This window comes from Syngnathus leptorhynchus, chromosome 2, assembly GCF_054491065.1.
Source record: "Syngnathus leptorhynchus isolate UIUO chromosome 2, UIUO_Slep, whole genome shotgun sequence".
Taxonomy (NCBI): domain Eukaryota; kingdom Metazoa; phylum Chordata; class Actinopteri; order Syngnathiformes; family Syngnathidae; genus Syngnathus; species Syngnathus leptorhynchus.
Genome location: NC_141196.1, coordinates 20658186 through 20672074, shown reverse-complemented (window position 1 = coordinate 20672074; position 13889 = coordinate 20658186). Strand labels below are relative to the sequence as shown.

Sequence of the window (13889 nt, the reverse complement as noted above, 5' to 3'; positions counted from 1 at the left end):
ATAGAATTTTCTAAAATATATCAGTAAAATAATAAGTTCCTGTATCTCATTTACCATCAGCTACAATGTTTATCATTACGAAATACCAGTGACATTCTTAATAAAGGAAGTAAGTGGAGTGGGTGGAGGGGTCACTTCTCTGTTGGAGAAGCAACAGACCAGTAGATTTCTATCTTTCTATCTTTACATCCGCATTCACATTTTACCTCTTGAGTTTAGACTGACAACAAAAAAAGATAAAACAAGATTAATTGCGAATCATGCTGGCAGAAGGGTTTTTGAGTGTGTTGCATTACAAGGAGGACAATGATAATGTTGCTCTTGTTTCCGTGGGACACAAGTTTCCGAAAAGCTCGATGACTCTTCAGACAGATCTTCAACAAGGTGGGTGAGCAGCAGTTTTAATCACTCAACTCGTGACTACTGAGAAAGAGGACTTGTTAGGGAATGATCATCTCATGGCACTACACAAACCGAAAATCTTTTATTGTATGTTTATTGTGTGTTTTATTGCTCAGTTCTAGAACAAGAGGATCCTGGCTTCAGACTTTCTCATAAAGTGCAAGCCACAGGTCTTTCTATCCCAAGATGTTCACCTCTTGAAACCTTTGAAACAGACCTGACACTCTGCTCAGGCGCTTGTAGCCTCCTGGAACATTATCCTGATCTCCAGGTGGCCGATGCTGGCTTCATCTCCTCCAACACTCTCGAAAACAGCGGCACTTACCAAGATCTTTACACTGAGTCTTATAATTTGACCCGGCCTGAGTGTGCAGAACAACAGCGGTTACAGCACGAGCCTCTCTTGTCACTTCCAGACCAGGGCTATCTGGTTATGGGTGGCTTGGATCTGTCCGCCTTACAGTCAGAGCCCATGTCTGACTCATTGCTGAATGGACTTCTGGAGAAAAAGTTAGATGAGGTATATTTGCAGCACCTGACTGATAACTTGGCTCGATGCAACTCCATCCTGGGTAACAGCCTCCTGCATGGCCTGGTACCTCCTCTGCAACCAAACAACCAACGCCATGGCTCAGATTCATTGGAGTCCAGTCTGGAAAAGGGACCAGATGGCGAGAATGGCAAGAAGATAAGTTACCTGACCACCGTAAATTTACCTCCATGTTCCTCTAACTTCAGCACTCCCATCCTTCGTATTTCCGAGGATGTGCATCCACAATGAAAACATTTAACATGTTAGTTTCATGTATTATGTATAGTTGATGTTTGTTTGTTTGTTTGTTTGTTTGTTTGTTTGTTTGTTTGTTTGTTTGTTTGTTTGTTTGTTCGTTTGTTTTCATTATTCAAAACTTCAATGACTACAGTGAGTGTTTTGCTTATCTGAAATGAACAATGAGATTTTACTCACTGGTGGTGGTGACCTGACTCAATTTTAACTGCTTGTATATGACACCTGCTGGTAGATTTTTGTACGACATCCTAATCGATAAATGCCACAATTTATACTGACTGTATATAAACCTGTGATTTGTCCAATTTGGACTTACTACCGTAGTTGTAAACAATGATTTGAGACAAACTCTCCCTTGATAACGAATAAATATTGTAATAAAGGATCCTAAGAAAACATATTTGAAACTTTGAAGACATTTATTCGACTTTTTCTTTAGCTTTCATCTATTTGTTGCAGCCAGTTGTCTCATTAGTGGTTGTCACAGGGCGTCATAGTTTTCCACCTAAGCCTATTCCTTTTCTAAAACCGATTGCCTTCTCACTACATTCATCAAACTTCTGTTGGGTTTTCCTTTAGCATCCTTCTACCTATACTCAATTATTTCTCCTCCGACGTGGCCAAACCAGCAAAGTCTGGTCTCTATGACCTCTGATTCTGATGAAACTTTGAGGGCTTATACATGGGTGATTCTCTAGAAGTATGGTCTAGAGGTGTGGCATGAGAGTTGAAAAATAAACAGGTCAAAATAATATATCCTTTGAATTAAACCTTCCTGTAGTCTGATATGAATAAATAAAGATAGCTTACTCATCTCTTTATTCGCAAGGGGTTGTTAAGTCAAGTCAAGTCAAGTCAAGTTAAGTCAAGTTTATTTGTATAGCCCTAAATCACAAGCAGTCTCAAAGGGCTTCACATAGACAAACAATTGACAATTATTCTCAAAGCATACCCCTGATCTTGAGCTCCCAAAAGGAGCTAGAATGTCTAGTGTCTTAGATGTCACATGTAGAGCAAACACTGAGCACTCAAGTCCCAAATTATGTTTAAATTCATTCTTTCTACAATGGAACTGCTTCACTATCTTCCGTACAAAGAAACACTACCCAACCTATCAACAGTTACTTCATAAAGTACATACGTATTGGCAAGCTGGTGCAAAACACAGGCACACTTAAGTTTTTGCTGCCAAGGTCCTGATGCAAAAATTTGTTTTCCAACCAAATGTTAACAGTATCATTAACCATTCAAGAAAAGGAAAACATTTCAGATTTCAGAAGTCCCAACTCAAACTGGCTTCAAATCAGAGAAACTCATACACGTTATATCATGTACTCATTTACATATCAATTGATGTAGTGTACATGACATCACTTCACATGACGCATATGATATCAGTTCAGATAAAATCACTTCAGCGATTTTGTCAATCACGTAAATGAAGGGTTCTTATACCTTGTGTTCATGTACATATCAATTCATGTACATGACATCCCTTTCGTTTGATTAGGTTATTAGATTATAATTCAGATAAAATCACCACAGAAATATTTTCAAAGTGCCAATTCCAATTACTGGTACATTTTGTAATATCATAAGTGAATGATAACTTGAGACTCTGGAGACATGACCAAATCTTCATTGTTGCCCACTACAAACTAAATGTCTGACCTCCACACCACTGCGATTCTGCATCATCACGAAATATGACAATAAAATATAGCGTGGAACTTGCATTAAATAGTTTATCGAACTATTTTTCATTTGTTACTGGAGAAAATAGACCTCACACTTAACAGACAGCATAGTTGGCCGTCCAAGACTAAAAAAATAAAAAATAAAGTCCAAAAAGATATTTACATGTTTTTTTGCACCAACGAATTGAACGTCTGGGCCATCATACTGGCAGCAAGCATCAAACTTTGGTTGTAAGTATACAGTAAGTTACTGTAGTAGATAGTGAGTGCCACCTTGTGGAAGCATTGGGTTAACAAACAGAGTCTATTTTTTAATGACCATGCATCATAAATTACATACAGCATTGAACTCGGTTAAATGGTATCGTGTTACATTAACATTCCACCACTTTGTTATATATAATTGTTTTTGAAGCTGAGGCAATACAGGAGTTCTTAATTTAATAGTTGTGCTGTTATTTCACAGGAAATGACACAATGCATAGTTTTCACCATTCAAAATACATCCATACACAAATAATTGCACAAATCTCAATATATGTGTTTATTTGATCTTTGAGGTACACTTGGGAAGATTCAGAAGAAAGAGACAGCTCAAATTAAATTGAAAATCACAAAATGTCGGCCTACAGTGCCAGGTTTAATCAATGTGTTAGATGTGTAAGATGTTTGTCACTAATTTTTGAGAAAGACCTTAATCTCACTATAAACACAATGTATTATCCTTAGCCGAACTTAAGTTGCTCATTAAAAAACAACATGTTTCAACTCACTCTGGATCGTAATTTGTCTTTTCATTTTTAATGCTGAGCATGTTTTCATCAAGGAGTTTTCTGAGTGAGGAGCTGATGGTTTGCCTCTTGAAGAACTTGAACGCTACCTCCTTGGCTCCATGATGTCAGAACTACTTCTTCAAGAACATGCAAAAGTCCTGGACCTCTGCTTCTTATTATTTTCCTTCCAACTTGTCCCCTTTTTCCATCAGTCTGTCTCCTGCATGTTCTTACACACTGCTCTCAATTCTTCCCTCACGACATCTATCAACCTTCTTTTAGGTCTTCCTCTTCCTCTCTTTCCTCTTTTCTCCTTCCTCTTTCACATACTGATCAGCCTTTTACGACTATAGTCACTATCTCTCCTCTGGACACGTTGACTGTCCCAATGCCATACTGGTGACGCCTAAAGAAATCTTCAGCACCTTCCTTTTTTTGCCACCTCCAGCTATGCTTCCTTTCATTTCTATCAAAACCACTATCTCCAATTCGTACATTGCGACCAGTCTTCATGCTGTCTTATACCTTCTAATCAGACTCCATTAAATAATATTCAAACACTTTTCTCCACACATTCCAACCTTCTCTCTTCCTCCTCCAGTCCCCTCACTCACACACCTCCAATATATTCTGTATTACTTCAGCTAATTTTGATTCATATCCTTTTCAACACATGCCTACACATGTCTAAATGTGTTCTCTTCTTTCACTGCAGATCATAATGTCCTCTGCCAAAAACAAAGGGAGGTGGTATATGTTTCTACATTAATGAAGGTTTGTGTGCTGATGTCACAGTGTTGAAAGAGGCTTGCAGCCCTTTTCGAGAGACACTTTTCATAAACTACCGGCAGTTTTATTCACCATGTGTGTTCTCTATCGTAATGGCCGCCGTTTACATTCCACGTGCGATCGAAGCAACGCAGCTGCTGGCTGACCAGGTAACAGACATGGAGAAAAAACTACCAAACACTGATAATTGTTTTGGGTGATTTTAACAGAGTGAACCTCACACACGAACTCCTCAAATACAGACAGCACATAACGTATCCCACCAGAGGGACACAGACACTGGACCACTGCTACTGCATATTAAAGGATGTGCCCCGTGCAGCTGTAGGACTCTCGGACCACTGTCTAGTTCATCTGATCCCAACCTTCAGGCAGAAATTAAAAACTTCTCAGCCTGTGGTGAGGACTTTGAGGAAATGGACAGTGGAGTCAAAGCATGACCTCCAAGCCTGCTTTGACTGCATCAATTGGGGGGTTTATGAAGCTGCAACTTCAGACCTGCATGAGCTCACCGATACGGTGACATCATACATCAGCTTTTGTTAGGACTTGTGTTTGCAGACTAAGACCTTCTGCTCATACAACAACAAACTGTGGTTCACACCAAACCTCAGGATGCTGCGCAAAGCCAAGGAGGAGGCCTACAGGAGTGGGGATCGAGACCTGTTCAGGCAGGCCAGGAAGACACTGACCCGAGAGATCAGGAAAGCTAAGAGGAGCTATGGTCAGAGTCTAGAGCGACACCTCTCTGCCAATCCTGATCCCTCATCAGTGTGGAAAGGCCTGCAGAGCATCACGGGCTTCAAGAGATCAACCCCCCATCCTGTGGAGAACCCAATGCTTGCAAACCAGCTAAACAGGTTTTACTGCAGGTTTGAATGGTCCAGCCACACAACGGGACCTACAGCATCACAAGATCAGGAAGGAACCAAGCCCAGATGGCTTGTCCCCGTCCTGCCTGAAAGTCTGTGCTGAACAGCTGGCACCCACTCTTGCGCGGATCTTCAACCATTCCCTGGAGCTGTGTGAGGTGCCCTCGCGCTTCAAAAACTCCATCATCATACCGGTGGCCAAGAAGGATCGATAACTGATCATTCATACTGTACCTGTGATGGACTGAATGATTACAGATCTGTCGCCCTGACATCTGTGGTTATGAAATCCTTTGTGAGGCTAGTGTTGAGCCACCTGAAGGACATCACGGGCCACCCGCTCAACCCCTTGCAGTTTGCCTACCGGGCATACAGGTCGGTGGACGATGCAGTCAACATGGGGCTGTACTACATCCTGCACCACCTAGACACCCCAGGGACGTACGCCAGGATCCTGTTTGTGGACTTCAGCTCGGCGTTCAACACCATCACTCCCGACATCCTCCACCAGAAGCTCATCCAACTTGCGGTGCCTGCCTCCCCGCTGCTCGTCTCTCTCTACACCAACAATTGCTCCTTAGGCAACCCATCTATGAAGCTCCTGAAGTACGCGGACGACACCACTCTCATCGGACTGATCCGGGATGGTGACGAGACTGTGTACAGACAGGAGGTAGAGCGGCTGGTCCACTGGTACAGCCAAAACCACTGGGAGCTGAACCCGCTCAAGACCGTGGAGATGACAGTGGACTTCAGGAGAGACCCTTCGCCACTTCCACCCCTCACCATCCTCAGTAATGCTATTCCCATCACATACACCTTCAAGTTCCTGGGATCCACAATTTCCCGGGACCTGAAATGGACTGGCCACATAGACTCTGTCTGGAAGAAGGCCCAGCAGAGGATGTACTTTCTGAGACCGATCAGGAAGTTCAACCTGCCACAGGAGCTGCTGAAGACCTTCTACACTGCCATCATCCAGTCTATCTTCTGCACCTCCATCACTGTCTGGTTTGACTCAGCTACTGAACAAGACATGCACAGACTGCAACGGACAACAAGGACTGCAGAAAAGATAATCGGGACAAACCTCCCATTCATCCAAGACTTGTACCTGTCCAGAACCAGGAAACATGCAAGTAACATCTCTACAGACCCTTCTCACCCAGGTCACAGTCTGCTCGAACTACTCCCCTCCAGACTGGGCAATAACATCCTGCTCTTGCCACTTAAATGTTGTTCGTCACCTGAATGTTGTTAGTCACTTAAATGTTGTACAGAGGCTGAGATCAATCGGAGTCAAATTCCTTGCATGCACAAACTTGGCCAATAAAGCTGATTCTGATTCTGAAATATGATGGGATATGGGGATTCCAGTCTAATCTAACCTCTCTGTACTCCTTCATCAACACTAAAGACCTTAAGGTGGTAAATAATGCAGCTGTAGTACATTTCCAAGGGATGAAACCATCTAGTTCTTCAGAAATTGTCTTTTCTGTCTTGAGTCTAGCTTCCACTACTCTTTGCCATAACTTCATTGTGTGGCTCAACAACTCGATTACTTGATAGGTCTCACAACTCTGCATATCACCCTTATTGTGGAAAATGGACACTAGTACACTTTTTCTCCATTCCGCAAGATTCTTCTAACCTTCTAGGATCCCATTAACCGAGAGGTACTAAAATCTGCCCCTCATTATTGTGTTTCAGGATTCTTAGGATTTATTTTTATGTGCGTAACGTATAACATGCTTTTGAAACTTTAATTAGTGAACTTGTCAAAACAGATCATTTTTGTATTTTATTTCAAGATATTGGGCACTGTAATGTCTCAAACCTCTAATGTCCTTGTTTAGTAATTTAAGTTTTATGTAGGAGACGTTTGTCTCCAGTAGATGGCAACAAACACCACATTTTAAAGTTCTCCACCCAGGCCATATAAGGTAATGCCAGCTGTTCATTGTCTGACAAACTAATAGTGGTTATAGCTTTGACTTTAAAATTCTTTGGACCAAGACTGACATGCACAGTAGAAATAGGCCCATGCAGAAACATGGGTGGAAGAGAATTGCATAAAATACTGTTATAAGGCAATAAGATACCAGAGGAAAATGTGTGTGTGTGTGTGTGTGTGTATGTGTGTGTGTGTGTGTGTGTGTCTGTGTGTGTCTGTTTATAGAATATTATTGTACTGAACTTGAGTCACTGGAGGACCTGTATTATACAGGCAAGCATATTGAGGATATGAAAGTTGGGTGAATTTAGTGGAAAGTTAAGAGTTAATAAAAAATGACTTGCTATTCCCAAATTGTGTCACACGAAAAAATTCCTTACTAATGACAAAGTCTTTTTTTTTTTTTTTAAAGAAAATTAAGCGTTCCTCCTCCAACTCTATTTGAAATACTAAATATACATAGTATGGTACAATATTCACACATAATTGGAAGAGAATGAAGAGGTAATTGGAGGAAAAACTAAAATAATAAAATGGTGGCATAGGTAGTCTAATTGAAAACACCGGTTTGATGCCCAATGAAGCATGAAGCAATATTGAGTAAACAGTTTTGATTATCATTCCAAAGTACTGCAAAGTGGTTCAAAGTATTAATAAAGCCGTTTGAATGTTTTGGTAAAGTTGCTTCATCCATCATCATTCCGTACATGCAGACTCAAGATTAATTGTAATTATATATTCAATATTTGCATGTTTCATAATCTTTATAGTGCCTTTTTTAAGTAATTTCAGTATGTGTATCTTTTACTTTCTTTTTCTGAAGCCTCTCTCGTGGTCATCAACATGTAATTTGCCATTCAGTCAACTTTTTTTAATTTTTTTTTTACTGTTGACTCTCTGCAGTCCTCTTAGAAACACCCTAAGCTCATGAAGAACAGGGTCAAACAAGAGGAGGAGTGGAAATAACTGCTCATTACAAGGAATGTGTACAACTGTATAACCTTCCTTGGGTTAGGGTTAAGGTCTCTACACCTGTTGAAGATTCAAGAGTCATTTGCATCACCGTTCTAATTTATTTTCAAAGTGCTCCTTCAAGAGTAACACCGAGCCAACAAATACCTTGAGTTCCTTACAGCTTGCACATTCATTCTTCATAAACAACCAGCCCTCATTGCTCGGCACACCAAGGGTAATTTGACGAGGACAGACGTACTTCCTAAAATAACTCTGATACCCCCGCCTGGAGCTTCGTCCCCCTTACAACAACTCCCTGCATGCCAGGGAGTGGTCCAGAGACAGTTTGGCAGAGAGCAGGGCAGTAGAGTGGACAACGCTGGGGTGTCACTTATTTCAAAATCTAAAAAGAAGATTCAAGTACGCTAGTTGTCAAGAGGATTCTTGGTTGGAGCTATGAGGGTGGGAGCTGCAGCCTTAGCTGGGGGTATATTTGGAGCATTAGGGACCATATGTTTCTTTTTGGCCTTTGGTACGGACTACTGGTTGGTGGCCAGTGACAACTGTGGACCTTACACATGGCCCACCATAGAAACAATAGGAGAAACAGATGCCAACGGGACCGAGGTAAGACATGTACTGTGTGAAAATTGGATGGATTGTAAAGTAGTCAGTGTTGTGTTTGAGCACTTGTTTTTTTGGGGGGGGGCTTTTTGAAAAAAATTGTTGGCGTACATGGATAGAATCAATTATACAGGCATTCAAAATCTCACACTGTAGTGTTCACAATACTGCAATGCTACACAAACTGTTCGGTTGTCCAAATGTTCCATCAGCGTTCAGGAGTCCTGATGGCGCAACACTATAAATTTATACAGCAGTGTGAATACATCTTGACTTGTTGTTAAAATAATGCTATAATGATTACAGAATGTAATTTTTAACTAGAATGTCACCCAGTGGGACACACATCCCATTAACAGAAGTGGGGGGAATTTTTTTTTGTATTGTGCTCTACAAATTTGTTTTTGCTCTTTGAAAATTGTCGTAATTGTTGCACCCAAATTGTGGAATTTGCTTCCATTAAAGCATGGCTCCACGTCTGTGACACAAGAAAACACATTTGTTTAATTAGGCAGCCATTTCCAGAAGAAACTGATTGTTTTGTTGTTGTTTGATTTGTGTTAATTTCCCGTTATTACGTATTATACAGGTATCGTGTATATAGTAGATATAATGTAAGAAATTGACACTCCAAGGGTTTTTTTTATTTAAATAATGACACCAGAATAAAACATGTCAAAAAAATTTCCACCATTGATTCTACATCTCAGATGTTGCATCTGTACAAGTCGATTATAAAAGTCCTTTTGAGAGATCAATCCCTGGCCATTTTTTTCCTTTCGTCTGTTAATCATCATCTAGTCACTAGATGAGGAGTGGAAATAACTTGAAGTGTCATCTAGTTCTTGGTAACGTTGACTGTTTGCTGTATTTTCTCATTCATCTTGATGATTGCCTTGACTGGAAACTACCATAAGAACAGTTGCATCATTGATAAATGACAGGATAAAATGATGAAAATATTCAAGTGAATGACTTTTTCCTTGAACCACTTCTTTACAAAGATTTACAAGTTTTGTTTTTGGGTGCTAATTAATTGAATTTGTCTTACTATTTATTGTTTTACTGTGACGTGACTGCTGTTAAAAAAAAAAAGGTAATTAAAAGAATTATGTTAGTTATTTTTAGAATTTAAGTTTATGAATGTTTTAGTTGCCATTCACTCAGTGCCTTATTTTCCCGTTACCTGCGTAAATATGTATGGACTACTGTGCTTTTCACATACAAGTATTCTCCTGTCAAATCTTCTGAAACAGCCACCATGGACAAATTGGCAAAGAATGTGGTATACCAAAGAGGCATGATTCATTGACAACGATGACTGCATGGAAATTATAGAACATTATTTTTTTGTGACACTTGTGAATGTCATTTAAACCCATGAAAAGATGAAGCACACTTTATATTTGAAACAGACTTATATAGAGGATGCTGTGTAGTTGGGAATCAGAAATGTACTTGTAAACGTACACTTTGAAGAACAGCATGCTTTTTTTAATACAGTATGCAATAAATCCAATATAAGTAATTAAATCAGTTCATGCATGTTCCATTGCCCAACTTTCTTTCTAAATATATTTCAATTGAGATTAATGTAAACTTTCCTAGATTATTATTATTTTTTAGTCTAGATAATAATATTCCCATATTGGCAACAAAATAATATGTAATAATATTTAGAAATATCATTTGAGGTTCAGTTTGGCAACTTGTGGATTTTTTTTCTGAAACATCATGGCTATTAAATCTAACGCATGGAAAATAAAATAAAATAAAATACAACACAGTGTGCCAACCGCATGAGACTATGGTAAAGACGAAAGTAAATATAAAGTACAAGACAACATAAATCAATAAAACATCTATGATTCTTCAAATACATTTGATTGTTTTCTGGAAGTCTCTTTTCAAAAATTATTTGTGGGCATGTTGAGTGGCTAGTTTTTTAAAGTGGATTCAATCGTAAAGTGTAATGTAATGATGCACCTGCATGCGTACGACAAGAACAGCTTGCAAATGCAAATGATACGCACGGAGGAGAATATGGCTCTAACTACACCCATTAAGGGGAGCTACTCGTGCTGAAAAGTCTTTCATTTTTCCATGAGAGGTTGATTCAAGTTTCTTTGAGTCATCAATCATATTTTTCAACAAGTTGGTATGAGCATGCATGTTTCATAAATTCTTCTTGAAAACTGCACAAACCTCTCAATCTGAACCACATTGGAGGCCTTGGAACTTTTTAGCTCGCGATGTGGGCGCTCAGAGCAGCTGCACAGCCACATGTTAACTCACTGACAGATATTTCGGCTGTCGTGTCTTTATTTGACAACTGATGTCAGCTTGTCTCTTTTTATTCTTCAGCTGCAGGTTGTGAAAGCAGTCACCATCTCTCCTGCATCTCTCACCCTCCACCATGAAGGCTTTTTTTGGCGCTGTGTGTTCCAGGTGGAATCCACCGCAAATGAAGTCTTGGCAACGTTTTTCAGTATGGAAAAGATTTTACCACGGGGCTTGTTTTGATCAGTATGCTGCTATATAATAGTATAAAACAAAGTAAAGTAAAATAGGGCCAGTAATCTGTGCAAAAAAACACACTCAAAAAAAAAAAAAAAACTATTTACATTTATACAGGAGAGGAGTGGGCAATATCTATAATAGCAGCAATAAAGTGAATGTGAACAGTTAGGAAATATAAAATGCAGATCAATGCAATAAAGTGAATGTGTACAGTTTGGAAATATAAAGTGCATATATATATATATATATATATATATATATATATTGACCAAATACTTATTTTTCACCCTAATTTGCAAATAAATTCCTTAAAAATCAGACAATGTGATTTTCCTGATTTTCTTGTATCTTATAGGTTATATATATATATATATATATATATATAGTTATAGTTATATATATAGTTATATATATAGTTATATATATATATATATAGTTATATATATAGTTATATATATAGTTATATATATATATATATATATATTTATATATATATATATATATAGTTATATATATATAGTTATATATATATATATATATATAGTTATATATAAGTTTATACCATACAGCAGTTTTTTTTTAGTCTTTGTTTTCCTTTTTCTTGTAGCAAACCAACCAGAATCCAAGGTGTGTGTCCATGGCTACCTCTTTCCATTACCTGTCGCACTTGGACCAGTACCTCATCCCAGTTATGATGCTACAGCAGGTGGTGAACATTTAAATCATGACTATATTTACATTTGCTGAGAACACTACCGGTAGTTTAGATTAGTTATCGATGAACATAATATTGCCAGTCCAAAACACCACCAACAGATTTGATTGTGATGAGTGGTGTGTTTGTTTCAGTGTTTCGAGGTTTCTGGACAGTGTTTATGATCCTTGCACTGGCCTCAGCTCTGACTGGAAGCTTCCTACTGGTCTGTGGAATCCCCTTCATCAGCCATAAACTCTACAAGCTGGGCGGAGCCTTTCTCATCATTTCTGGTAAAATAATCTTCAGCTATGCAAAGAACACAATTAGTGTGTTGTATGAAATATACTATACATTCTAAATAGACAAAAGTATTGGGATGATTGGACACACTCATACAGATTACTCACTGTTGTTGTAATGACTGTAGGTGTAAACATTGCTGCCATTGTAATAATAAAGACAGAAAAGGTCTTATAACATCGATCGCCTGATATATATTTCTCCGCAGCGTGCCTGTTCCTCTTTGTGGTGGTGCTCTTCGTACTTTGGATGGAGGTGGTGGATGTGGAGCGTTACATCCTCCAGGAGAGAGGGGAAACATGTATCGATATGCAGGTTTCGCTGCTCTATGGCCTGTCGTTCATGGTGGCTGCAGCTGGCGTGCCCCTGCAGCTCCTCTCTGGGTTGATCTTCATGCTTGTGGGACGAGCGTTGCTTGCCAACAAGTGAGCAAGGCCATCTGGTGTGGAAAATGAGACAACTGACCTTTTTGTGTCCATCAAGGAGATTGAGCATAGATTCGTTCAAAATCACATCATTGTCCTTCAAAGGCATTGCTGCAGAGACATTTTTTTTGAGAAGGGAGTAGACCAGAATGTAAATTGACTCTGCACAACCTCCTCCCAAAGGGCCTTCCACATTTGTCACTGTCAAGATGTAGAGAGGAATTACGACCTAATTTGATGATGTACAAGCAGCCGAACAGAGGTGATCTATTTGTAGATGACAATTTGTTCATCAATGTACTGCTTATTTAATTCAAATTTGACTGCTTTTTATTTTTTTTTAAGTTTCTTTTCCTCCATTAAAACGATTGGAAATTTCTCACGTTTTATTTTAGTTATTTGTGACCTGTGACATAAATGTGCTCACCAGAATTTCACGTCAATGTCAGGAATAATAATAAATCAGTTGCTCAATCAGTTCTATCTAGCTACTCTCGAGCTATCCGTATCGTTTTATAAGAAACACGAGACAAGTTTCAAAACGTGCACTCCAATTGATCATCAACAATGAGGTAGCTAATGATGGGGAAATGAAGCTTCAAGATGATTCATGAACCCGTTGTCGTGTTAACTTTTACCTCTAGATGGCACTCTGTTCACTAAAGAGTTGAAAGCCCCACTGACTTGCCATTTCTTAAAACCTTCACTTTAAACCAACATTGCCATCTCGAGGAGCCAAAAAATACAACAACTGGTTCATGAAGCTTCATTTTCCCATCACTAGTAACAGCTAAAGGTTGTTCGTCTCTGTGTGCTCTGTGATTAGCTGGCAACCAGTTTAGGGTGTCTCCCGCTCAATGATGCTGGGATAGTGTCCAGCACGGCCGCAACCCTTATGAGGACAAGCGATATGGAAAATGGATCGATGGACTATCTGATGGTATTCAGTCAGTGTTCAATGATTAAATTCACAAATGTCTATACATTTATCAATACAATTCTGCAAGTGACTCAAAGGGAGGCAATGCAGCTGTATTTCCTGTCCTTTGGCGAGGAATCAAACAAACTGGAGTGGAGCAATACCATGGTGAA

The 13889-nt window shown here is 39.2% G+C and overlaps 2 protein-coding genes across 2 annotated transcripts; both read left to right on the top strand.

Annotated features, from left to right (window-relative positions):
• Positions 1-179: 179 nt before the first annotated feature.
• On the top strand, positions 180-1578 carry LOC147061206 (uncharacterized). Its single transcript, XM_085905866.1, has 2 exons — positions 180-384; positions 519-1578. Exons 1-2 carry the CDS (start codon positions 261-263, stop codon positions 1181-1183), a joined length of 789 nt encoding a protein of 262 aa, XP_085761992.1. The 5' UTR covers positions 180-260; the 3' UTR covers positions 1184-1578.
• A 6995-nt stretch (positions 1579-8573) lies between these two features.
• LOC147061205 (transmembrane protein 182-like) lies at positions 8574-13143 on the top strand. The gene is made up of 5 exons (XM_085906346.1): positions 8574-8858; positions 11220-11343; positions 11983-12081; positions 12225-12362; positions 12581-13143. The coding sequence occupies exons 1-5, from the start codon at positions 8688-8690 to the stop codon at positions 12799-12801; spliced, it is 753 nt and encodes a 250-aa protein (XP_085762472.1). The 5' UTR covers positions 8574-8687; the 3' UTR covers positions 12802-13143.
• Positions 13144-13889: the final 746 nt, after the last annotated feature.

Excerpts from the sequence above, each read along its gene's own strand:
- LOC147061205 (XM_085906346.1), top strand. The coding sequence starts at position 8,688 with ATGAGGGTGGGAGCTGCAGCCTTAGCTGGGGGTATATTTGGAGCATTA. Across the intron at positions 8,859-11,219 it reads CAGATGCCAACGGGACCGAG|CTGCAGGTTGTGAAAGCAGT; the intron begins GTAAGACATGTA and ends TTTATTCTTCAG. Across the intron at positions 12,082-12,224 it reads CAGTTATGATGCTACAGCAG|TGTTTCGAGGTTTCTGGACA; the intron begins GTGGTGAACATT and ends TGTTTGTTTCAG.
- LOC147061206 (XM_085905866.1), top strand. The coding sequence starts at position 261 with ATGCTGGCAGAAGGGTTTTTGAGTGTGTTGCATTACAAGGAGGACAAT. Across the intron at positions 385-518 it reads TCAGACAGATCTTCAACAAG|TTCTAGAACAAGAGGATCCT; the intron begins GTGGGTGAGCAG and ends TTTATTGCTCAG.